Consider the following 24218-nt stretch of genomic DNA (forward strand, 5'->3'; position numbering starts at 1 on the left):
TGCTGTTGGGTTTGGTACCAGTTGTATTAAGGTGCTTTAATTTAAATGCCCTCCAAAAGTCACATTTAAAATGTTAATCTTTAGTTGAATACTGACAAAAACTAAATTCACAATATTTTCTTGTGTCAGAAATGTAAACCATGATGATATTCACATCAAATTGTGCCCCTCATCCACCCCCACTCCAGCACCAGTCATACCCAATTTTTGCAATTCCAAGACTGTTGTACTGCAGTAATAAGCCTACTGGATATAGGTAAAATCTCTGTTAGTGAACGCAGCTTTTACAGTAACCAGGTTATTGCAATAGCCATATGTTCTCAAATGTCTTGCTTCGGCCTTACTTCTCCCAATAACCTGGTTTCTTGTGTGCAGTCCTAAAGACACGTCCTGAAATCCCATATTAAACAACTTTACAATCTAATTAAGCATTATTTGGGCAACATTTTGGACACTCTGGGGTATATTACCTCAGCCAAAGTAATTGCATGCGATCATTAACTAAAAACAGTCAGAGTGGTAGACGGTCCACTTTCTGTTTGCCAGAGCGAGAGAGGTCAAGAGGTCTTTATGGGGTGAAGGTTTAGGTTACGTTTGCAAAAGGGCCTCCAAGCACTTCTGCAAACAAGAGCTGCAGATCAAACATCAAAGCTGGCCCTGGTGTTAAGGCTGGGGTGCTGTGTTTAGTAGGGAGGGGGTAACTGACAGGTCTGGAGGATAGATAAAAGAGCAAGAAACCCTCCAACATCTCATCCCCTGTGTTCTCTCAAAATCACAAGATAACCCTTGTCACTGGCACTAAATCCTAACCTCTGACACTTGTCCTGCTGGACAAGTCTACCATCTGACCCCACTCAGTCACATGTTGGACCTCTCCCTCGTGATAATCCTCCCAGTCAAGTGACAAAGGGTCAGCTGAGTAAGCTGAGCAGTAATACATGAATGAGGGTTTGGAAAGGTTGACGACGACGAACAAAGCTGCACAGCGTTAAGTATGTTCTGAAGAACATTTGTGCGCTCAAGTGGGCAAGTAATCTGTACAGCATTATGACGTGCCTGGCAAGCACCGTTCTTTGTCTCCTCCATTATGAAAAAGACTTTAGAAGGAAATACGAAGCTTGCTGCAATCTTTAATTCCCCTGCCTGTCCGTCTGTGTTTAGTAGAAATTGGCAGCAAATGCAACTACTCGGAAACATGACATCTGGCCTATTTATTAGAAATAAAACAGACCATTGAGATTAAGTGTATCTGTCAGAATTGCAGTCTTGAGTACAGACTCACTTGACCCTGGAAATGTCTTGGTATCCAGGCCACTTAAGGAACTGGAGACAACAAAGGATTTCTCCTGATGTGAACAATATTCAATGAGACACAAGCGCCCCCCACAGGAAACAAAGGCTACTACTACCAAAAAATGGAATAATGCCAGGGTTGGGCCAACCTGTCTCGAGGGATATTAAGTTTATTGGAACTTTCTTTGTTTTCTGTTACAGGCTTAAGGGATAAGGAGAAAATAATACTGGAAACAACAATTGTATGGCGAGTTTGTGAGGAGAAAGCTCTGCCTTCTTGTTTTGTTGCAGACTATATGAAATATAGTAAGTGTTTTCTGTCCTTTAAATGGTGAGATAGATGTAGATATATTAAAAGTCAATGAAATCACATCTAAGAAGACCTGCCATTTCCAAGGGAAACAGTATCCCAAGGGAGGACCCAAGTGAGGACAAATTTAGTATCCAATAGCACAGTGTGTGATGTTTGATTGGCATATCCGCTGGCCACTGGTCAGATTGTTGAGAGAGGGAGAGAGAGAGACAGGGGGAGGACAAGGAGATGGATTGTAAAGTAAGTAAACTAAACAGCGAGAGAGTGTGATCTAAAGAGCTTAAAACAGAGAGTTTGACCAGAGATACTGTAGTAAAAACAAGGAGGCACAGATTCAGAAGAAGCAACAGGCTGGCAAGAAAAGACACTATCCTGATCCTCTTCTCTCTTTCTGGCCATGTCTGACTGTGAGGGGCTCCCAATGGGTAAGGAAAAACAAAAAGTATGTCCTCTTGTGCACACATGCATACGCTTTGTTCAAGGGAGACATACGAGGTGCTTATCTGTGCATACATGCTTGTAAATTGTTTGGATTTGTGTGTCTGCATATGTGTGTTTATGTTTGAGGGAGGGGGGGGGGGTCTCTTTTGGCCCATCCTGTTTTAGTCTAAGCCCTCCACTGGGACAGCTCACCCGGCAAGTATTCAGCTGCAAAGAGGAGCTGGTTCAGTTTGGGCCCTTATATGGAGAGAAATCCCTTTGGTTTCATGAAAATAATGCAGAATGACTCTGCAGTTTTAATCAGAGATATGTAGAGAAGCAAGGAAAGAAGAGACATGGTTTGAATGGATGAGGTAGGAAGGTAGTTGTACCTTATATCACTTTGACCTTATATCAGAGTTGTGGATACAACAGTGCTGCATGCTTGTTGGGGACAAATGGTATAAAGATGTGTTGTGTGTGTGTGTGTGTGTGTGTGTGTGTGTGTGTGTGTGTGTGTGTGTGTAAGTGTGTGTGTAACTAACCATTAACTGAAGGGTAATTTCCCACAACTGAGAGAGAAGCTGAAGCCCTTACTACCAGACAGACCAACAGAAACGGTTATAAATTGAAACCTTCCTCTTGTCTTGTTCTTTCACTCACTCACTCACTCACTCACTCACTCACTCACTCACTCACTCACTCACTCACTCACTCACTCACTCACTCACTCACTCACTCACTCACTCACTCACTCACTCACTCCCCTTTCCTCTATCTGTCTCATCTCTCCCTGTCCTTTTATCTCCTCTTTTTCCTGTTTCCTTTCCTCTCTGGCTCAGTCCATGCGTGATTCCCTTCTCAGATTAATCAAACATGACTCTGCAGTATGAAAACTGTTTGATGTTGTCAATTACAGAAACCACAGCCTTGGCAACAACTGCCAAGATTGTGGTTATTGCATTTGATGGGCATCGGACCACACCTCCATTATCTATTATATCATACTCTAATGGATTTGCCAGGAAATTACATCATAATTTGTAAGCTAAATCACTGTTATTAACTTACTGGCACCAGAACGTCTTAGCCTCAACAAATTGATAAAATAACACTGTTAAACCCTTTGTTTCCAGCTTTACACTACATTTCTCCTTATCTACGTGATGGCATTTATTTATTTATTTTTTTTTACATTTGACAACAGTTAAGCCAATATTATAACTGTGCTTGATGTATCGCCTCCATTCATCTGTATCATACTGAGGTTAATATTCAAATCCAACATGGTAATATGTCAAAGTGAAAATTCTCAAATGTTGGCCAATATTTGAATAGTTGTATTCAGTTATACAGGTTAAACAACTTTCTCAAACTGTAAGAACAGATGTTTGTGTGCAAAGATGACAGTGTAATGGTGGACCCACTACTGTAAGTATATTTGTGAATGAAGATGTTTTCTGAAGGAAACAGCACTTGTATATAAAGAAGCTGTTTAAACTGTCAGGGAGTCAGATACCAGGGGAAGCTTTCAAGTTCAGTTTCAGTAAACTCAAAACACTTTTATGCTCAAATTGTGTCCAAAATAATATTAACACCTCTCTAACCGCCTATAAGGTTGTATATTGCATTGACATTATCTGTATCTGTATTGATACAGATCCTGGGGGAAAAAAAGTCTAAAATAACTTCTTAAGATCAAAATATTTGGTTACACTTTACTTAAAGGTATCTACATAAGAGTGACATGACACTGTCATGAACGTGTCATAAACATTATGAACACGTCATAAATGTTTATGACATAACGCTTCTGTCATTAAGTGTCATTCGGTTTTTGTAATGACAAGTTAGGGTTAGGGTTAGGGTTAGAGTTAGGGTTAGGGTTCATGTGTCATGACAGTGTCATTGTGTTCATGACAGTATCATGTCACTCTTATGTAGATACCTTCAAGTCAAGTGTTACCAAATATTTTCATCTTAACCAGTTATTTTAGACTTTTTCAGGGAACTAACACTAATAAAACAGTTTGACAGTAAGCCAGCATGCACAATACCAGGATCCTGAAACTAAAGCAACTAAATGGAATTCAGCTATGATTTATTTTTATTATTTACACCTGTGTCAAAATGTCTATTGTCTATTGTAACTGTGTGGTATTTATGATTTATAGAAAAAAATGTAAACACAATGACATGATATAGTTAGGTGCTGATAGTCAGAGTTGGATTTTAATGTTTCAGTTCCAACGTGAGCTTTATTTATTTTAATACACATTTCCCAACATTGACTTTCAGGCATAGGAGAAAATGAATAGCTGCAGTTGAGCATATGTCCTGCAGGTGGCAGTATTAGCATATTTTATGCAGAGCCGTATATTAGAGAGAGTTTGGCCAACTCTCTAATATATAATGAGTGAGTGTGAATTGAAAGGGGAGTAAGGAAGATAGGAGGTAAGGAATATGGCGGGTGGGCGGCTGGGGGGGGCGAAGTGAGGTGGTGGCTGTCTCCAAGGAGATCAGTTTTGTAAAAAATGACTGTCTGTATATCATATAACTGAGACTTATGGGGGGAACAATTGGAGCTGACAAGTCTCTGTATGACAGAAAACCATCAGCATCCAGCAGTCGTGTGTGTGTGTGTGTGTGTGTGTGTGTGTGTGTGTGTGTGTGTGTGTGTGTGTGTGTGTACCTGTACGTGTACGTGTACGTGTACGTGTGTGTGTGTGTGTGTGTGTGTGTGTGTGTGTGTGTGTGTGTGTGTGTGTGTGTGTGTGTGTGTGTGCGTGTGCGTGTGTGTGTGTGTGCGTTCAGAAATGCAGATGAGAGATGAAGAAGGCATCATGGCCCGCTGACGTCAGCCCTCCATCTGTGCCCTGAATGTGAGGACAAGTAGCTTTGTTGATTTAAACCTATTCCTCATGTTGAGACTGGAAATGGGTCAGTTGTCACACAGGTTTAAGCACAGGTACAGGTGTGTGTGTGTGTGTGTGTGTCTGTGTGTGTCTGTGTGTGTCTGTGTGTGTGTGTGTGTGTGTGTGTGTGTGTGTGTGTGTGTGTGTGTGTGAGAGAGAGAGAGAGAGAGACACACAGGGAAGAGCATGACTGCCACAACATGCATTAGAGTAAACTGCAGCAGATGCCAGATTTCCTCAGCAGAGTTTATTTAAGGGTTAGGCTGTATTGATCGGGGAACTGAGTTGCTGTGACTTTGAAAAGAACAGGAGAGGAGAGGCAAGCAAGTGCAGGAAGAACCATTGTTTGATGCAGGAAAAATGAACAGTAAAGCAAAAGAACATGAAATGAAACAGTATATGCTGTATATACGGTATGTGTGTAGGCTTGTAGAAAAGAGTAGAGCAGAGTTCTTGGTTGTTCAGGAAATGGGGGAAGGGTGTACATGGATGTTTCAGCAGCCAAGTCAGATGTGATTAATGTTGTCGTCGCTTGACAGAACACACAGCCCTGCACACTCTGGGATACACACTGTGTGTCCATTTTACAAACCATAGGTATGTTGGATTTTCATGGTAGTGATCAGGTGTATTCAGATTGCCGTCCTTTAGATAAATGGACCATTTTCACAGTAGTAGAGGGTTGACAAATTACAATGTCTCCCACTGACTTTCTGCTTTTAAATGGCTGTACACAGCATCAGTCACCTAATTAGTATATTTCCAAGGGCTACAGTCTGCTGAATTACAACAATCCTGTTCTAGTTCTGTGCCCAAGCCTCATTAACATATAGATTATGTAGAGAAGTCTGTAACCCTTCTTCCTCACTTCTATGGCATCATTAGTGTAAAGGTGAGGAGGGCAGGCAGGGAGGAAGGAGGCGGGAAGAGTTATGAAAGGTTGACAGAGAAGCAATGAAAGCTCAAGTAATACCCACAATATGATTTGCTATGGTGCCATAATGTTATGAATGTCATAATTGTGTGCAGAATAATACAGTAGGTGCCCTTTACTGACACATTCACCATGTTAGAAAGAGTGTTCCTTTTTCTGTCCATCTGCTTCTTTTCTTGCCTGCCTGCTTAATTCTTCTTGTCAGTCCTCTCAAAGTGTCTGTGTGCTCACTGAAAATCAAATTCTGCTCTCTGCACTAATACAATATTGCATGTCTACCCACTCCATCCTGGAAGAAGGAGTCCACACCAATTTTGCCTTTTTTGCATTTTTGTTCCCTTTCTTCCCATATTAAAGGATTTCTTTTGGGAGTTTTTCCTTATCCACCGATGCTCTAAGGATAGAGGGTGTTGCATGCTGTACAGACTGTAAAGCCTGTTAAGGCAAATGTGTGATTTGTGATTTTGGGCTTTTCAGTATGTATATACAATGACTGGGTGTTCAGTAAAAGGTGAATCTGTCATCTCTGAAAAGCACATTATGAAGAAAAAGTGCTGTGTGTGTGGTTTTGGTGGAAATTATCTTAAAACTGGGTTACATATTGTAAACAAACCACTGGGGCTGATCATAAGTTTACATTTTCAACTTGTATGGAATTGTCTGATACTCAATTTCACCTAAAGCTTTACGTTTATGGCCATTCAATCTCACATTATTTGGACTGTTAGGACCCAGTGATGGAATCACTTAACATTTACCTACATCATTATCTAATTCAGTTAACATTGAACTTCAACCTAAAAGAAGTAGCTCAATACTTTACGTACAATACATATATTTGCTTTATAAAGATTTTTTTTTTAAATCAGTGCCAGACTATTTTTTGCAGGAGCAGTAACCTTGAGAGAAATATTGATCCCCGTTCAAGGAATAGTATGGCACCCCAGTGAAACTTTTCACCTTGTTCTTTTTAAAGATTATGTTTTGGGCATTTTTAGGCCTTTAATGACAGGACAGCTGAAGAAATGAAAGGGGAGAGAGAGAGGGGAATGACATGCAGCAAAGGGCCACAGGTCGGAGTCGAACCCGCTGCGTCGAGGAGCAAACCTCCATACATGGGCACCCACTCCATCAACCGAGCTATCCGGGCGCCCAAAACTTTTTACCTTTAAGTTTGTACAGCTTTAACAAACGAAACGACATATAAGGTGGTAATTAGTGACAGAAAATGTAGAAGTGCTGTTTTGGCAGATTTTGTTTCCTTTGGACACCCAAACACCCTGTGGGAAAGGAACAAGAGAAAAGGGCCAAATCAGCAGCTGCAGCAGAAAAGAATCTACTTGTGTGTTTGCGGCCGCAGGAGGGCAGAGCTTCAGAGAGACGACACTCTAGTCTAGAAAATATACATGGTGTAACCATTGAATATTATTTTTTACAGTCTATGGGTGTAACCAAAATATCCTCTATACTAAAGCGTCTCTGGTGTAATGTTACTAACTAAATGTTTACGTTCACTGGCTGGGGTGCCAAAGGTCGCAACCTAGTAGTAAAAGCAAAACAAAAAATGATGTTGCGTGCACAACAGGTGCATGCTGGATCAAACTTAAATCCTGTAACAGACTGTGATGTGAACTGTTATGTTTTGGGGAGCATGCCTATGTTCCCACAGAATGTTTTTTTCACTGAAAATTAGGCCCTATGTTCCCACATTTCTAAGATTATTTTCAAAATTAGGCCCTATGTTCCCACAGTTCCCACATTTCTAAGATTTTTTTTTCCAAAATTAGGCCCTATGTTCCCACATCTCTTTGGCATGCTTCTGTCATGAATAACAATGTGTGGCGCTTTTCACATATTCATTCTTGTTAGCTGAGTCTCCCCCCTTAGTTTCTGTAGGTTCTTATCTTGGTCATATGCTCTACCATGGTAAAGGCTTGTTCTCCATTGGTCACAATTCCGTGACAGTGTTGTCCAGCTCTCAGATTTTATGTCAAAGTCTATGAAATCTGTCTTTAACACGTCCTTGAAGCGCAGTTTAGGTCTACCCGTGTGCCGAGTTCCCTCCTCCAATACTCCATGTAGTACTGAGTGGGGAATGCGAGATCGTGGCATTCTGTTGACATGGCCTGCCCATCTCAGACGATTAAATTTCAGCCTTGAAGACAGGGGTTCAGAATTTGTGATAGTGAACAGTTCGTCATCTTGTCCTCCTAAGTCTTTCCAATAATAAACTGCAGGTTTCTTATGTGGAAAGCACTTATTCTACTCTCTTGGGGGCGATATGTAGGCCAGGTTTCAGATCCATATAGGAGTATACTCAGTACACATGCTTCGTACACTCTCACTTTAGTTCGCACAGATAGATGTATATTCCTCCAGACTCGTTTGGTTAACGACCAAAAGTAGAGGCTGCTTTTCCTAAACAAGTGGATATTTCCAGGTCTAGTGTGGTGTTGCGCGTCATGGTGGCGTCAGCTGCCTGTGATATGGTGACAGTTTTCTTCAGGCTGATGGTACGCCCGAACTGGTCACATGATTCAGCAAAGCTGTCAAGTAGAGTCTGGAGCTGTTCTGAAGATGATGCACAGAGAGCAGCATCGTCAGCATAGAGTAGTTCCCGGATAACAAACTGCTGTGTTTTGGTTTTCGCCTTGAAGCGGGCTAAGTTGAAAAAGTTTCCATCATCTCGGGATAGTAATGAGACTCCAGTGGTGTTATGTATATATTTGTAGGCTTTCTGGAATACATATGAAAAGTATATGCCGAAGACTGTAGGCGCCAGTACGCACCCTTGCTTTACTCCTCTCTTGATTGGGAAACTCTCAGAAAGCTCACCATCAAACTGTACTCTACCACGCATTCCATCATGGAATGATTGGATCAGTGATAGCAGAGTAGGGGGACAGCCAGCTTTCTGGAGCACTAGGAATAGAAAATCTCGGTCGACATAATCGAAAGCCTTCGTAAGATCTACAAAAGCCATATAGAGTGGTTGTCGCTGTTCTCGTGATTTCTCTTGCAGTTGTCTAACAGCAAATATCATGTAGGTGGTTGAGCGCTGTGGTCTGAATCCACATTGTGACTGGGTATACTTCCTCTGCAATCTCCTGAAGACGTTTGAGCAGGATTCTAATTCTAATTCTTTTACAGTCTCCTCGATCGCCCTTGTTCTTGTGGAGGGTGGTGATTTTAGCATCTTTAAAATCTTGCGGTACCTGTTTGGCTGCCCAGCATTTCAGGATGAGATTGTGTATATGGTTGGCAAGAGGCAGTAACCCTGCCTGCAAGAGCTCACTCGGGATTTCATCTGCACCAGCAGCTTTTCCTTTGCTCATGTTTGAGATTGTAGTTAGGCTATCACTTCAGTTATGTCAGGTTCAGTATCGAGATGGCTATGACACCGAGAGGCAGGGAGACTTGAGAGAGTCTGATGGCAGGTGTTTCCCTCGGTTCCATAAAGTTCACTGTAGTGTTCGATCCATCTCTCTAGTTTTCCAGACTTATCGTTGATCGTGCTTCCATCTTTGTTCTTTAACACTCCACAGGTTTGGGCAGTGGGTCCTGTTGCAGCTTTGATTGCAGCAAACATTTCCCTGATATTACCCGAGTCCCTGTTCCAGTTCCAGTACTCCTGGACACACATACGGACAGTGGTCTGAGCAGTAGATCTGGCTGAGCGATAGTTGTCTTGTGCCTGTCTAGTTGGTCTTGACCTAAGTCTTACCAATGCATCCCTCTTGTTCTCAAGCACAGGTTGAATGATGTGCAAGGATGATGGAACATAGGGCTGTGGGAACATAGGGCTGACCCCATGTCTTGAGTAACACTATATTAGGAGATAGGATAGTTCAGCCCGTATCATTGAGTTTAGCCAAGATAAAAAAGGGCTATTAATTGTAGTTACTGAGATTTCCAGGATGTTAGTGAACATGTTATTAGCTTAGAAGCTGTGAAGTCTCAGTCATTTCAAGTAGACCTACCTATGACAGTGATTTGTGCGCAATAGCGTTTGGCAGAGGGATGTCTGTTGTTCTTTCTCCTGCTATAGTTTGAGGAGCGAGAAATGCTTGTGCAAAGAGCATATAGCAAAGTTGAGCGTTTTGTTGTTTTACCGTTGGCTGCGGCCCAGTAGCCCATGCATGTAATGTTACTGTTTGCTAATCAATTGCTAGTGAAACCAGCTAACTTCTCGTAGCCTTCTTACTGAGGGACGCTAGAATGCTAGCTAAATGCTATGCTCATGGTGGTGGTTTCTACCTTCAGTGAGGTGTGTGAGGCCTTTCTGCTGTTTTTTACAGGGCTCATACAGCTAAAAAAAACCTTTTGAATATGAGGAGCAGTGGGACAGAGTGAACTGGTTGTATTATGCACTGAGAATTAATGAGCAGAGAAGTTGTACAGATTGAGGAGGACTTCGCGGTGCACAAGACTCACCGAATGACGTTCAGACAGGTGAGTAACGTTACTACAACAAACTTATTCATTGTTAAAACTCTGTACAGATGAAGGCAGCCACCACTACAGTTGCCTAGAAACGTAGCATTACTGTGTAGAATATTTTCTTTAATGTGTGTGTTTGTAGGCAGTACTGCTGTGTAGCTAGTTTATATTGTCTTTTCGTTTCTGTGTTGACGGCCTTGATTATGCTTTATTCTTTTGTTAGTGGCAGGTTACTTATTTTCTGTGGACTTACAGTATGATCCTTGTTGCATCCCCGCGGTGTCCATAGCTCCTTTTGTATATTGTTGGTATACAACATGTGTTACCAATGCACCTGTGCTATAGGGAGAAACATCATATTATAATAAACATAAAGTAGTGGTTTGGGGAATTCTTTAGTGGTATTTGATCTGTACGTGACATAGAAAAGGGGAGCTGGACTAGGACATGTAACGCTGCTCCACAGCCTCAGGATTAGGAGCTATTTAAAGCCCAAAAGCAGATTCTCCTCTTCTACACTCACGTGCCGTCTCTGTCTCTCTCCCATACAGTCCATCTTGACACGGCATCCATAGAGACTTAACAGGATAGGACTTCTTTCTTTTTAAGCCTCAGCCACTGAACACTTTCACTATCGTTCACTTTGAATCCAAGTCTTGTTTATCTTTCAATTACTGTAGCTGCAGTACCACATCGGCGTATGTATTTACAGATTTTTTAAGCATTTAAGTGCTGAACACACATTAATCAGATCAATTTTAACCGTATAATGCTGTTAATGAAAAGACAAATTGATCCAATTGTGGGGTAAGAATCAGTATTGCTGTTAAAATCTTTAAAATGCATTATTGCACCACAGTAAGACTTGCAAAATACATTCCCACGACTCCCTCTTTCTCTCAAATTCATAAATGTGGGTCTTTGTAGATATTACAGAGTCTGGCAGGGGATTTCTACATGCATAATGCTCTTAGAGACCATGACCAAAAGACTGCGCTAAAAACACAAGTGTTGACCCAGTTTTCCTGAACCATAACATCATTATTTGGCATTGCTGTTGCTTGTGTGGCCCAAAACACAAGTGCACTCCAGAGTGTAGCGGCTTTCATCCTGTAGCCTTGTCTGTCACTGATATTACACAAATATGCTTTACAATCTTTTGTTAGTTGACTGTTTTCATGGGGTTAGATGGTTAATAAAATTTTAGAAGTAGAGTTTGGTTCAACGGATGGCACAATAAAGTATTGACACATACACATACAATGTGATATTCTATACTGAATATTTTTAGCCACGCTGGCGGCTTTATTGATAGCAACAAATATTGGATGGACTGCGATTAAATTTGGTACAGATGTCCATGGTTCCCAGACGATGAATTCTAATGACTCTGGTGATCCCCTGACTTTTCCTCTAGCGCCACCAGCAGGTTGACATTTGTAGTCAAGAGGAAATGTATCAACAACTACTGGATAGATTTCCATGAAATTTGGTACCCATATTCATGTACACTTCTGGATGAATTGTTATAACTTATCACATAATTCATGATGACAAAAACTTTCAACAGCTCTTCTTTATGGGTTCTAGTTGATCACACATACGGATGATAGTGGCTTGTCAGTTTTCTCCTTGTGTTGGACTAGACCTTGATAAGTTGAACATCAACTGAAATCACTGTCTCTTTACTAGGGCTGGGTATCGTTAAAACAATTTCAATACCGATACAAAGACCATGACTTTGATACCGGTTTCTGAACAATACTTTTTTCTATACCAATTTTATAAAATCCATTTTAACAAAAATAAATTACACATTACGGCACAAATCCTTTATTTTTCAGCTCCTACTAAGTGAGCCCTATCTCTGTGCGTAACGTAGAGTTTTTCCTGCATGCCTCTACGACGTGTAACGTAACGACAGCCAATTACAAACATTATCAGATCTTGGTAGAAACACGCTGCATACTTATTTGCTCACTGACGCTGATAGGATTTACTCCTTAGGTATTGATATTTGGTATTGAATGAGGAGGCATTTTTCGATAATCGATACTAAGGAGGCAATTCAGTCGGTGCCTAAAAAGTATTGAAGTTGGTAACCAGCCCTACTCTTTACTTTAGATTTTTTAAGCTAATAATGTCCGATGTGAGAAAAAATAATTCATAATACAGTGTCAAAATGTGTTTTAATCTGGACTCTACGCCTACTCTGATAAGCATACATTAGTAATGACAGGTTATTTTTTCCAGCAGGTGGGAAATGATGTCATTCAGCTGATTTACTCTCCCCTCTCACATTCAATCTATCTCCCCCCATCTCTATCTCTGCTCTCCTGTCCAGACAGTTATTAGAAAGAGTGACCCTATCAGTCACGGACAGTATTACATCCTCTGCTGGTCTGGCCTCTTCTCGCCATCTAGGTGCATCAATAGCACAGTTACTGTTATGAGATGTCACATTGTTACACCTTGAGAATTGATTTTGGTTTTATCGACCATAGCCTAAGGTAGGATAAGATACAAAAAAGATAAAACATTAATGATCCTAACGGGGAAAGTTGGACAATTTAGTATCAAGGAAGAATATATACTGTAGATTAAAAAAAGAAAAAGTAGATGAAATAGGACAGCTTTTAAAAATAAACAATAGATATAACACATGTAAGATTCAGCGTTTTTATCATAATGGTTTCTTCTTCTGTGTCTGTTTAATGTCTAAAACAACACTAATGCTGTGTTCACACAATGAGCGACAATGCAACAGGCTACAAGTCATTCAATGGAAGCCAGCAACATTTAGCTACAATCTGACGCCCCACACAGGTGTGATGCACTACAAATGAAAGTTGAGCTGTCCTCAACTTTTTTTCAGTGCTCCAATGACACAGTGAAGCAACAACCAATCATGTTTTTTTAAGGCATTTTTTTAGCTAAGTTAGCTGATGCTATTGTAGCTTTCTGTGCACACAGGGATGCAATAGGGTCATAGGGTGGCAAAATTTGAAACAAAAACGAGTGCTTGACCAACCGTGACTCTGCGACAATGTAGCTGGCCACGCTTGGCTGTTTTGTAGCTTTTGACGCTCGTAGTGTGAACATAGCATAAGAGTAGGGCTGCACAATATATTGTTTTTTATCGTCATCGCAATATCAACTGGTGCAATATACATATCGCGAAAGGCTGCAACATATCGCGATAGACACCACTTTTTTGTGTTATTTGAAAGAACATATCAGTAGAAAACTGCTCATTAAAATATAACTGTCATTCTTTTTTTAGTGGTGCCTTGTATGTTTAATTCAATGTTCAATTTGTTTAATAAAAGAATGTTGGGAATGATTTCCTTTTATTTGTTTTAAATTCAACAAGCAAAATTGCTTGTTGTATTTTAGAAGAATACTGAAAGTAGCAGAAATGCAGAACTGAGTACATTTTAATATCTAGTTATTTATCGCAAGTAATATGGTTATCACAATATTCAACAACGTTATCGCATATCCTGCAGCCCTACATAAGAGTTTAGTTAAGTAAAATTTTGACTTGCCGTGTATATGCGAGGAAACCCGCTTGCGGCTGGTTTACACCTGCTTTTAAGAGGCGGAGCATTTTCACCGCAAAATAGAGGCACGCTTTCACAGGTGGTTTTTGTACATACCGCGGACTACATAATTAGGTGCACTTTACGCTTCTCCTCCCATCTCTTTACAAGAAACTCCCATTTTCCCCTAGCCTGACAAGCCAGACCCACATCAAGATGTTGGGTCTAGGAACTCACCATTGACAGGGCTCAGTCCGAGGGGTGGGATAAATGGTTGCCTTTCAAATTCCCTCTGTACGCAATAGGATAGCGCTACAACCAAGCAGAGCAACGAAGAAGGTAGCAAAGCTAGTTGATAGATTAAACTTTTGCCGTATCCGGTCAGCAAAACTCAGAACACATCTTCCTTTTTAAAGAATGACTTCAGTGCCGTTCTTTGTTCTTTTCTCAAAGAAAACCTTAACTCCAAGTCTTCCAGAAGGCCGCTGTTCTCAGCAGCAGCAGCCATAAGCCCGCCCACCGCCCTGAATGTGTGTACCAAATTTCATCGATCATTCCAATAGTTGTTGAGACAAATTGTTTTGAAAAATCCTCCTCAGAGCTATACCGCTATGTCTACAAAAAGATTGTAGGTCTAAAATTAGTATCAGCCCTGCAGTCCTTCATTGTTACTTTGTAAGGCACTGAGTTGGCATAATGACTGTTGAACTCATAAACTTCATGTGTATGTTATCAGCACGGAAATAAATGATTAACACTTATTCCACTCTTTCCTGTTGACCCATCCTCCTCACCTTGGCACAGGCTCATATTGGGTGACCTTTGCTACCTGCTGCAATTTACATTTCAGATTTTATACATTCATCTTTTTCACATCATGTGAGTGAAAAATAAATCTCAATGTAATATTTGACTTGCATTCATGAACTTATCTTATTTCAAGTTATTCAATTTTGTGATCTTACTTCCTTATATCTTGACAAGGACATTTAAGAAGCTCTTGTAAACGTTGGTAAAACTGGTACTAGCAAACTGTAATGTTTAACTAGTTGGTGGAAAAGTTCACACAACTGCCTAAAAACATTACAAAAAAATTTAAGATATGTATACAGTATTTAGATGTCCATCTTGACAGACTGTAAAGAATGACACGTGTCCCCCTTTCTTTGTTTGAAATCCAATGTTTCTATAAATCATTAAGACCCCAGGTTGGATTAATTCATGGTGTAAAACACAAAACAGCCCAATAACCAGGACAGGCACACAGATGGTGGCTGGATCATACAGAGGATTGACCTTGTTTCCTCTTTAGCGCTGGATTTGATTCTGTATAATCCTGGCCCAGTGACAGACTGACTGATCATCTGTGGATAAAACGAATGTCAGCAGTTTCTTTTCTGTTTTTGGAAGGAAAAATAAATAAATGAACAACTGCCTCAGTTTGAATATGACCTTCATGTCTGCTTAGCCAAAGCTGTAAAAACAGTCAGCAGGCCCGGTGATAAAGCAATGAAGCATTGATACCAAGCCTTGAAAAGATGTGTGTGTGTGTGTGTGTGTGTGTGTGTGTGTGTGTGTGTGTGTGTGCGTCCGTCCGTCCGTCCGTCCTCTGGATACACTGATGGGTGGTGGAAGGGGGAAACAATGGGGAGGTGTGGAGCAGCAGCAGTTCCACCACCTGCCACCCGCTGGGTAGTAGGTGGGGTTTCGGGACCCATGCGGGGGATTTTGGAGGGAATATACCCCAGTTTTAGCTGCTTCTCTTCTCACGTGAGCATATGCACAGAGAGACAGACACACACAAAAAAACAGACCTGTCCCTAATCTAGATCCCAAATCTGCCCCAGAATGTGATTTTCAATAATCTGAGCCCTTCAGACAAAGCACCAGTGTGACTCACAGTCCTTAGAACAAAAACACAAATAATGCTTACAGTGTGTGTGTTGCTTGTGGGTGAGGAGCTGCATGAAATTCCATTAGGTATCTGAATCAAAACACTGGGTGTTGTGGCCTTTTGGTGGTTAAAAAATGTCTAAAATGTGATTTTCAAGATATCTAAATAAATGCAAATACCTTGGTGCATTTTTCCACATGCTCGTTGTAGACATGAATTTTAACCGCAGAGAAAGAGCGACGTGTACAAATGGTGTAAAGGTCAACATATAATCTTACTTTGTGTTTGTTTTGAAGTGTAATATCCTTGTGATTTTGCGAAACAACTATTGTAGTGTTCAAATGCAACATTGGTGTACAAAGAGCACCTTGTTTTCTCACATAATTCTGCCTGCTACTGAGTGTGGTTGATCTATTGGTGGCTTTATGTTATTGCGAAATAAGTGAACCAGAGTGCAGTGTTTTTTTCTGTGGGAGAGGAGGGAGAGAAAATACAAGGACTGAGGTCAACATGGAGGCCTTGAACCATGAAGTGATCAACCGTTTTTAAGGTGCTTCACTGCATCCCTTTCATCCTTCTGTTAAAGGTCAAATCCAGCCGGGCCACTTTTGAACCCGAAAGGATTCTAGATATTCAGAGAGATACCTGTACAGAAAGAGCTTCACATTGACAGATTATATCACACCTGCTGGGCTACTATAAAAACACTGAGGGCCAGATGTACGTACATTTGTGAATGTAGCATTATCAGCGCCATGGCCAACCCGCAGAAAGCGCACGCTGTGATACTTCAGCTCACGTCGTATTTACCAAACCTCCAGTTCATCGGGTAATCAGCGCCTTTCTCCGCCCACTATACCGTAAATTGCGCACATCTTTCTATCATGGATCAGCCACCAAGTCAGTCAAAACAGCAAAAACAAAGCAATAACAAAATCTGCTTGTTCATGAGGTAACAGCTTGATGCGTGTTATTTCGGCATTAGTGGTGGGGAAATGTATGTATTGACTAGTGCGCTGTAGCAAAGCGTTAAGTACTGGTGCTACGGCTGAGTGCAGACTGCGATATTCCCACTGCTGATGCAATGACAGTTTGAAATGATCCTGATGCCAATATTTGTAATGTTGCGAGGAGATTAACAGCTGCTGGAATGGAATGTGAACGCTGAGTCGGAGATTCGATGTCATCTTTGATTTCTTCCAGTAACTGTAATATTGCATGGCTGCTTAATCTGTAATGCTTAATGATTTTGTGTTCACTCAACTGAAAAAGTGTGATCCTTGTGGCAAAAATCTTTTCAGTTTGTCTCCTTGGTCTATCTTTGTCTTGCTCAGATTACTGCTGCCATTTCACCAGGAGGCATATGCGAGGAAACCCGCTTGCGGCTGGTTTACACCTGCTTTTAAGAGGCGGAGCATTTTCACCGCAAAATAGAGGCACGCTTTCACAGGTGGTTTTTGACTACATAATTAGGTGCACTTTACGCTTCTCCTCCCATCTCTTTACGAGAAACTCCCATTTTCCCCTAGCCTGACAAGCCAGACCCACATCAAGATGTTGGGTCTAGGAACTCACCATTGACAGGGCTCAATCCGAGGGGCGGGATAAATGGTTGCCTTTCAAATTCCCTCTGTACGCAATAGGATAGCGCTACAACCAAGCAGAGCAACGAAGAAGGTAGCAAAGCTAGTTGATAGATTAAACTTTTGCCGTATCCGGTCGGCAAAACTCAGAACACATCTTCCTTTTTAAAGAATGACTTCAGTGCCGTTCTTTGTTCTTTTCTCAAAGAAAACCTTAACTCCAAGTCTTCCAGAAGGCCGCTGTTCTCAGCAGCAGCAGCCATAAGCCCGCCCACCGACTCTATACAAGATGTGATTGGCCTGACTAGAGTTTGGTTTTTCCAGCTCGCAAGCCAACGGAGAGTTGCTAGACTGACCCTGGCTGCAAATTAAATTTGCTGCCGCTAGGGTGCGTCTAGATTTCTAGGCTAACTTTCCCCTTCACCCTCCCATGAATGCATATGCATGACACGGAAAAGCGCAATTTGCCATTTTCAGTCCCCACGACAGGCAGTCTGCGCTTTTACCTCAGTGCGGCCTGTTTGTACATACCTCGCCTTGCTTTTACACGCACGTTGCGAAACAAATACGCCTGAAGTGGGCGCAAAACCATTGGTACATCTGGCCCTGAGAGAAACAAATGTATCCTTTCATGGTCTCTCCCACTGCTGTCTTCAGAGCATCCCTGCCTTTGTGCAATTTTGTCGGCTCCGTCTTGTGATCTAGCAAGAAAGGGGGGAATGTTTCACACGAGAATATAGGCCACAGACTCTTTAGGCTTATTATTTCTCCCTGCAAGCTTAAATTATAAATAATGCAAAGATACCCCCCTCACATGCACATACAACCCTTGGTTAGAATTAATTTTTTTTTAGGGTATCCCCCTTTTCCACTCACACCCTGCTCACTTTTTAATTTGGTCCTTCTCTCTATACTGCCCACCCTCCTCAAGCACTCTCTCTTTCTTATTCCTCTGCATCCCCTCCCCCTCTATCCCATTTATTTCTCTCTTTCCTCAATCCCCTAGTCACCCTTTCATTCTCTCCCCCTCTTGTCCTTGTTTTAAGGATCCGTCAGTCTCTGTGCAGTCTGCAGCAGGGCAGATAAGACAGACAGAGGACAGACTGATAATCATGTTTAGCCACAGCAGGGATCCCCTGGCAATGTTCAGTTTTGAATGTTTGGCTGCGGGAAGTTTCAACAAAGATGTGACAGATGTTTGTTATGGTGTGTCCCTATGTGACTCCATACCGTTACAAACAGTATGTGTGACTCTATATGTCTGGGTCTGTATGCGTGGAAGAGCAGTAGAATAAGTAACTCTAGTAACTGCTATATATTGACTGAGGGACCCACAGTGCCTTAGTCATTTTAGTAACCTGCCATTGGTTTGGTTTCCTTCATTTGTGCATTTTTCATCTACCTTGCTTGTCCTTCCTTCTTTCCTTTCTCCTCTTTTGTTTTCTCCTGTCCTCTCCTCCCTATCCTAATTTCTCCTCTCCTTTCCTCACCTCTTCTGTCCACTCCTCCCCTCCTCTCTCCCGTTTTTTCCTGTCATCTCCTTCTTTCTCCTCTCCTCTTTTTACCTCTTCTACCTTACCTTGTCCTGTCCCATTTTGTCCTTTCTTCTCCTCTTTTCTCCTCCCCTCATCTCTTCTCCTGTCTCATCTCCTCTTTTGGCTCTCATTTTCTTTCCTCTCTTCCCATCTCTCTCTCTCTCTCTGTCCTATATCCTCCTTTCTCCTCACCCCTTTTATCCTTTCCTCTCTTCTCATTTCCTCTCCTCTCCTCTCCCACCAGGCGAGAGAAGGAGGATCTATGCCACAGGCCCAGCCCCCTGTGCTCTGACTCGTCCACACTGTGTGACAGGGGAAGGCTGGGCTGTCCCGAGCATTATCTAAACACTCATGCACACACATATGCATGCATGCGCACTCACACACACACACACACACACATACACACACACAGTAACTGCCTATGCCAGAGCCTGTCTGCGCTCTCAGCTCAAGCCCTCTTAAAGCTGTTTTTCTGCTGGAGATCAGCAAGAGCTAACGACACACAGCTGCCTCTGCTGAAGACAGAAGGACAAGACGAGAACAGAGGGAGGGGAAAAGAGGACAGGAGGGAGGAGAGGACGAGCACAAGAGGAAACAAAACCACCAGCACCCTCTTAACTTCTGTATCTGTGTGTCTCTGGTAGTCTGGTGCAGTCATTCTTCAGCAGGGAGTGTTTTCTGCTGTAGTTCAGGACTTTTTTTGTCAGAGGGGGGTGGAAAAGAAGAGGGGTTGGAGTTCACATGACATAATCGGAGTGAATGGGTTGCCATGGTGACTTACCCAGGGAGCCCGGCCCGTGCAGAGTAAATGGAGGGAGCGCCTTGGACGCCAAGTGAACGATAAACTAACGGAGGGGAGTCACCAGTGAGAGAGAGAAAGAGAGGAGAGCGAAGGAGTTGTGGATAACAGAGGGAGCACAGAGGAGCGGAGCAGAGGTTGAGAATGGAGGACGGGTTTTCCAGCTACAGCAGCTTGTATGACACCTCATCACTGCTACAGTTCTGCAACGGTAAAAAAAAAACTAATCCTTTCCTCACAACCCCCCCCCCCCCCCCTCCCCAATCCCCTCTTTCCTCGGCTGCATGTTGTTTCTCTGGACTTGACATGTCACCAGCTGACTGGCTAAACTTGACACCAAGTAGAGGTGTGTGTATGTGTGTCTGTGTTGCAGACATGAAAGCTATTTTAGCTCCAGCTTTTAGGGCTTTGCTGAAAAAGGAGTTCAGCCTTCCTGTTGTTGTGTAGCTTAACACTGTCAAACTAGAAAACATTTGATTTTGAACAGACTGCTGTATATTTGAATAAAATAATCCACCAACTCCAGAGGGCATTTACAGAAAAAAACACACTGTAGAATTAACAGGAAGTTTCTGGAATCGAGGCCACAATAATGTCAACAGTGTATGTGAGCCAGCAGCCATCAAGAAAGCTAATAAACAAAGACGGAGAGAGGATGAGGAACAGTCCTTTGCTCACAGCAGCTGCCCTGCTGCCCTGATTACTCTGGTTCTGCTTGATGTGATGAGGGGTATGTCATGAATATATTTCTCCCCTGTTGGCTGATTGCGATCAGTTGGCTAAATGAGACAGAACAGAGATGACAGAACAGGACACTATTGCTCATGTGCTTTGCTGCACTAATGTAATTTATTTGCTGGCAGAGGAAGAACCATACTTCAGGCTGCTAATGTTATGGGTGGGAGAGGGTGACTCAGGGAAGAAGGAAAGCAGCATGACACATAAGTATGACATCAGTTTAGGATTTAGAAATGTTTAGGATCCAAGAAGCTCTAGTTTCTTTTTGAAAAAGTAAACCCTGATGTATCTCTTAATATTTAGAAATACCCAAACTACTAAACTATGCTAAAAAAAGGTCATACAATGGTGCATAAGTGTATCTCAGTCCAACATTTCAGAAGGATTTTACTTTACAATTTTGTTTTTGTTTTTGAGTGTGTTGCTCAGTTTGATGATACCATCACTGCCTGCATACTGACAAACTATGTTAGTGATTATGTTGGTGAGCCCCCTACACAAAGGGGATTATCCCCAACACAATAACCGGCGTCTCTAATAGAGACTACTGTAGCAAAGGGGCTTTAAAAAAAGCTGTAATGCTGATTTGGGCTCCACTGAACCAGCTAAATAAAGATAGAGTTAAATATTTATCATGGAGTGACTGTGTGGCGGTTAGTGAGCGTGAGCTATCATTGTTGCAAGCATAGAGTAATTGCCATTGGTGGATAAAACAATCAATAATATTAACTGTGCTGTGTAAGCACTAGCAGTCGATGGGGGAAGATGTGGGAGAATACTATTGTCTGACAGAGGAAATCACAGAGGTATCTCCCGCCATGGATACCGGGTACCTCACTACTTTCATGAATCACTGATGAGGTGAATCCAGTTAAAAGCTTTTGTCCCTTATGGATTGCTCTCATTAAATAAATAGCAATCATAAAGGAGAAGATGCAGACAAAGAGAAACAGATGAGTTAGAGAAGCCTATACTGTAGTTGAAATAAAGATTATTCAAAACTGAAAGATGTCTACAAGGTTTTATACATTTAACCCTTTGAGGTCTGAGGGCATTTTCAGATATCTTCTTGAATTCTCCTTTTAAGGGTTTTTGCATATAACCTTGATATGTGTTTCATATCAAAATGTTCAGAACAAACTCAGCTTTCTGTATAGTGACATCCAAAATTGTTCCATAGCAATGCATAAAGAGATGATTTGGCCCTAAAGCGGAAATATTTCTTAAATCTCTTGTGAAAACGTAACTACACTCAATTGTTTTGGTGCTTGAAATGAGTTTACAAAAGTCTTGGGTTAACAAAAGTAGCGTAATATTTGAATAAAATAGTAAATAAATGTCTAAAATTAAATTTTGTAATATCACTTTATGAGTAGGAGTGTTGTATTCACGTGTGCTGAGACTGCCAATGATAACAACTGAGATGGGTTGGTTGGATTGACCTGAAAAACAGGTGTAGCAGGTGTTCAGAAAAGCTCTACGACTCCCTCAAGGAAGATGTTGAAAAGGAAATTACTGAGCTTCAAAAATCTCACAAATTACAGTGCGGTGGCATGTACAGCATTTCAGCATGGCAGTATTATATGTGTCACCCTTGAGACTTAGTGTTATGGTGACAGGTGAGAGTAGTTAAGTGTCAAAGCAGTCAACCACTACATTTAGTCAACTTGTGTTTACCCACTCTTAAGTCTCTTGTTTTTTAAGATTCCCCCCTTTTACTTCTTGCCATGTCATGACCAGCAACCAGAGGGAGAGCGTGCGAGTTGTCTGACACTGCAAGGTTGTTTGTAATCCTTTACAATGTCATGTTTCCTCTCTGAGAGAAAGTCGATGAAATAAGACATGCTGCTTAGGCGCGGCTGCCAGGGATTTTCCAATCTCCAACCCCCTGCTTTCTCTCTCTCTCTTTCCCTTCACACACACACACACACACACACACACACAAACAGAGCAAATGACTTAACAGACTGCTTAATTGGGTGAGCCTTAGTTAAGAACAGTGTGTGTGTAAGTGTATACAAGCTACAGTGAGGGGGGGTGTGCTCAAACATCTGCAGGACGTGTGTGTGTGTGTGTGTGTGTGTGTGTGTGTGTGTGTGTGTGTGTATGTATGTATCAAATTGCTATGCCGCTGCTATCCAGCTGAACCCAGATTCACTCTAAGCAAAAGTCAATGATGTCATACATTCGCCTCTTTCTCTCCCTGTCTCTCAACCCGTGTGTTGTGGAGCATCCAACCAGACTAATGTTCAGAGACTAGGTCAGCTAAACTGCAGAAACATGCGCAGGCTGCATGCTTTGTCCTTAGGAGGTCGGGGCAAGCTTATAGGCTAATTGAAATTTAGCCCCATTACACACGGACACAGACACACACACACACACACACACACACACACACACACACACTGACACTGATTACAGCACATGAAGGAAGTGAATCCTTATTGTGGTAAATCAATGAAATCATCATATGGAATCTACTGGTCCTGGAGCAGAGGACAGTTTTGATTGAATTAGTCTGTGCACCTGGTAATGAGATTGCTGTTGTTTTTATAGAATTTACCACTGTTCTGATATCAGATTAGCAGCAAAGAAAGTGTGCATTTGATGTTTTCATCACTTTTAAGGACCATCCTGCTAGTTTGACCTACTGCTGTTACAGTACCACCAACCAATATCCAAAGCTTAACATAACTTTGAGTTTGATTTCATGCGTTGATACTTGATTTCCATTTATTTCTCTACATTTTGAAAAGCAACCTTTTTTATGCAATAAGCATCTACATTCATATATTTTCCTACAATGTCCTGTCTGCTTATTGTTTATTTTTCTGGCTTTGAGTTTACAACATGAAATTAATGCTTTTTGACAACCAAATGTGCCACCGTGCGGCCGTGTCATCAACCCAGTGTGTCGTTTAGGTCTGAGGTTGTGTTAGAATTTTTCACTTTGATGGATGTAGTGGATCTTGTAGACTGTTGATTTATATATCAATTATTTATTTGATGATTTGCTTAATTGATAATTCTTCTTAGTTTATAAAATGACAGAAAGTAATGAAAACTGCCTATCTTATTCCTTGTCCAATACTTTGGTTTATGACCAACTAATGACATTTCCATCAATGCTAATTAACACACGCTAAACAAAGATCATGAACATTGTAAATATTACCTTAGCATTTTTCTCATGACACCACTGTGCCTAAATACAGCCCTACAGAGCTTTTAGCATGGCTGTACACTCTTACTTTTGTTTCCTTACAATAACCCGATTAACAAAATTGTTGCTGATTCATTTTCCGTTAATTGACCAATATCCACAGGTTGATTTTCATATGACAGAACTGAAGCATGTGGCTGCATGGAAGGTAGAAAATATTAAGTTAAAAAACTTCTGAAAGGCTGTGCTTCTGACTATGATTGGCAATTATGTTGAGTAGGTGAAATGTGTAGCTAAAACATGCACAGTCATTAGTGTAAAATCATGAATAAATGTGATCCGTTGTTCATTAGCTCCTGATGCACTAGAAGCTCCTGATGTGTTAATAAGAAAATCTGTTAATAAGTAAATCTGGCTCACTTACAGCACTGTAATACTGTTGATCACACACTCAAGTTCATCTCAAAGCACCCAGCCTCTCCATCCAAACAAATCTATTCGCCTGCATTCATTCGTGAGATTTGTTCGTTTACCTTTTGAGCTAATGATGTCTGCTCAGATTTGGATCAAACATCCTTTTATCTCTGTGCTCCACACTCATGCTGTACAACCCACAGGCACACTGGCACAGCCCTCACCTTACCGG

General features: G+C 41.5%; 1 protein-coding gene across 11 annotated transcripts in view; it reads left to right on the forward strand.

The window, feature by feature from the left end:
• Positions 1-1815: 1815 nt before the first annotated feature.
• Positions 1816-24218, forward strand: part of eml1 (EMAP like 1) — a 56662-nt gene continuing 34259 nt past the window's right edge. For 2 of the 11 annotated variants that reach the window (XM_035994958.1, XM_031279255.2), the window contains exon 1: positions 19231-19882. In XM_035994958.1, the coding sequence (XP_035850851.1) occupies positions 19816-19882 (67 nt within the window). In that variant the 5' untranslated portion in view covers positions 19231-19815. Of the gene's footprint in view, positions 2032-10173; positions 10328-19218; positions 19883-24218 lie in introns of those variants that run through there. The other 9 variants (XM_031279254.2, XM_035994959.1, XM_031279251.2 and 6 more) reach the window with 9 other exon arrangements.

Source organism: Sander lucioperca, chromosome 18 (genome assembly GCF_008315115.2).
Source record: "Sander lucioperca isolate FBNREF2018 chromosome 18, SLUC_FBN_1.2, whole genome shotgun sequence".
NCBI classification, from domain to species: domain Eukaryota; kingdom Metazoa; phylum Chordata; class Actinopteri; order Perciformes; family Percidae; genus Sander; species Sander lucioperca.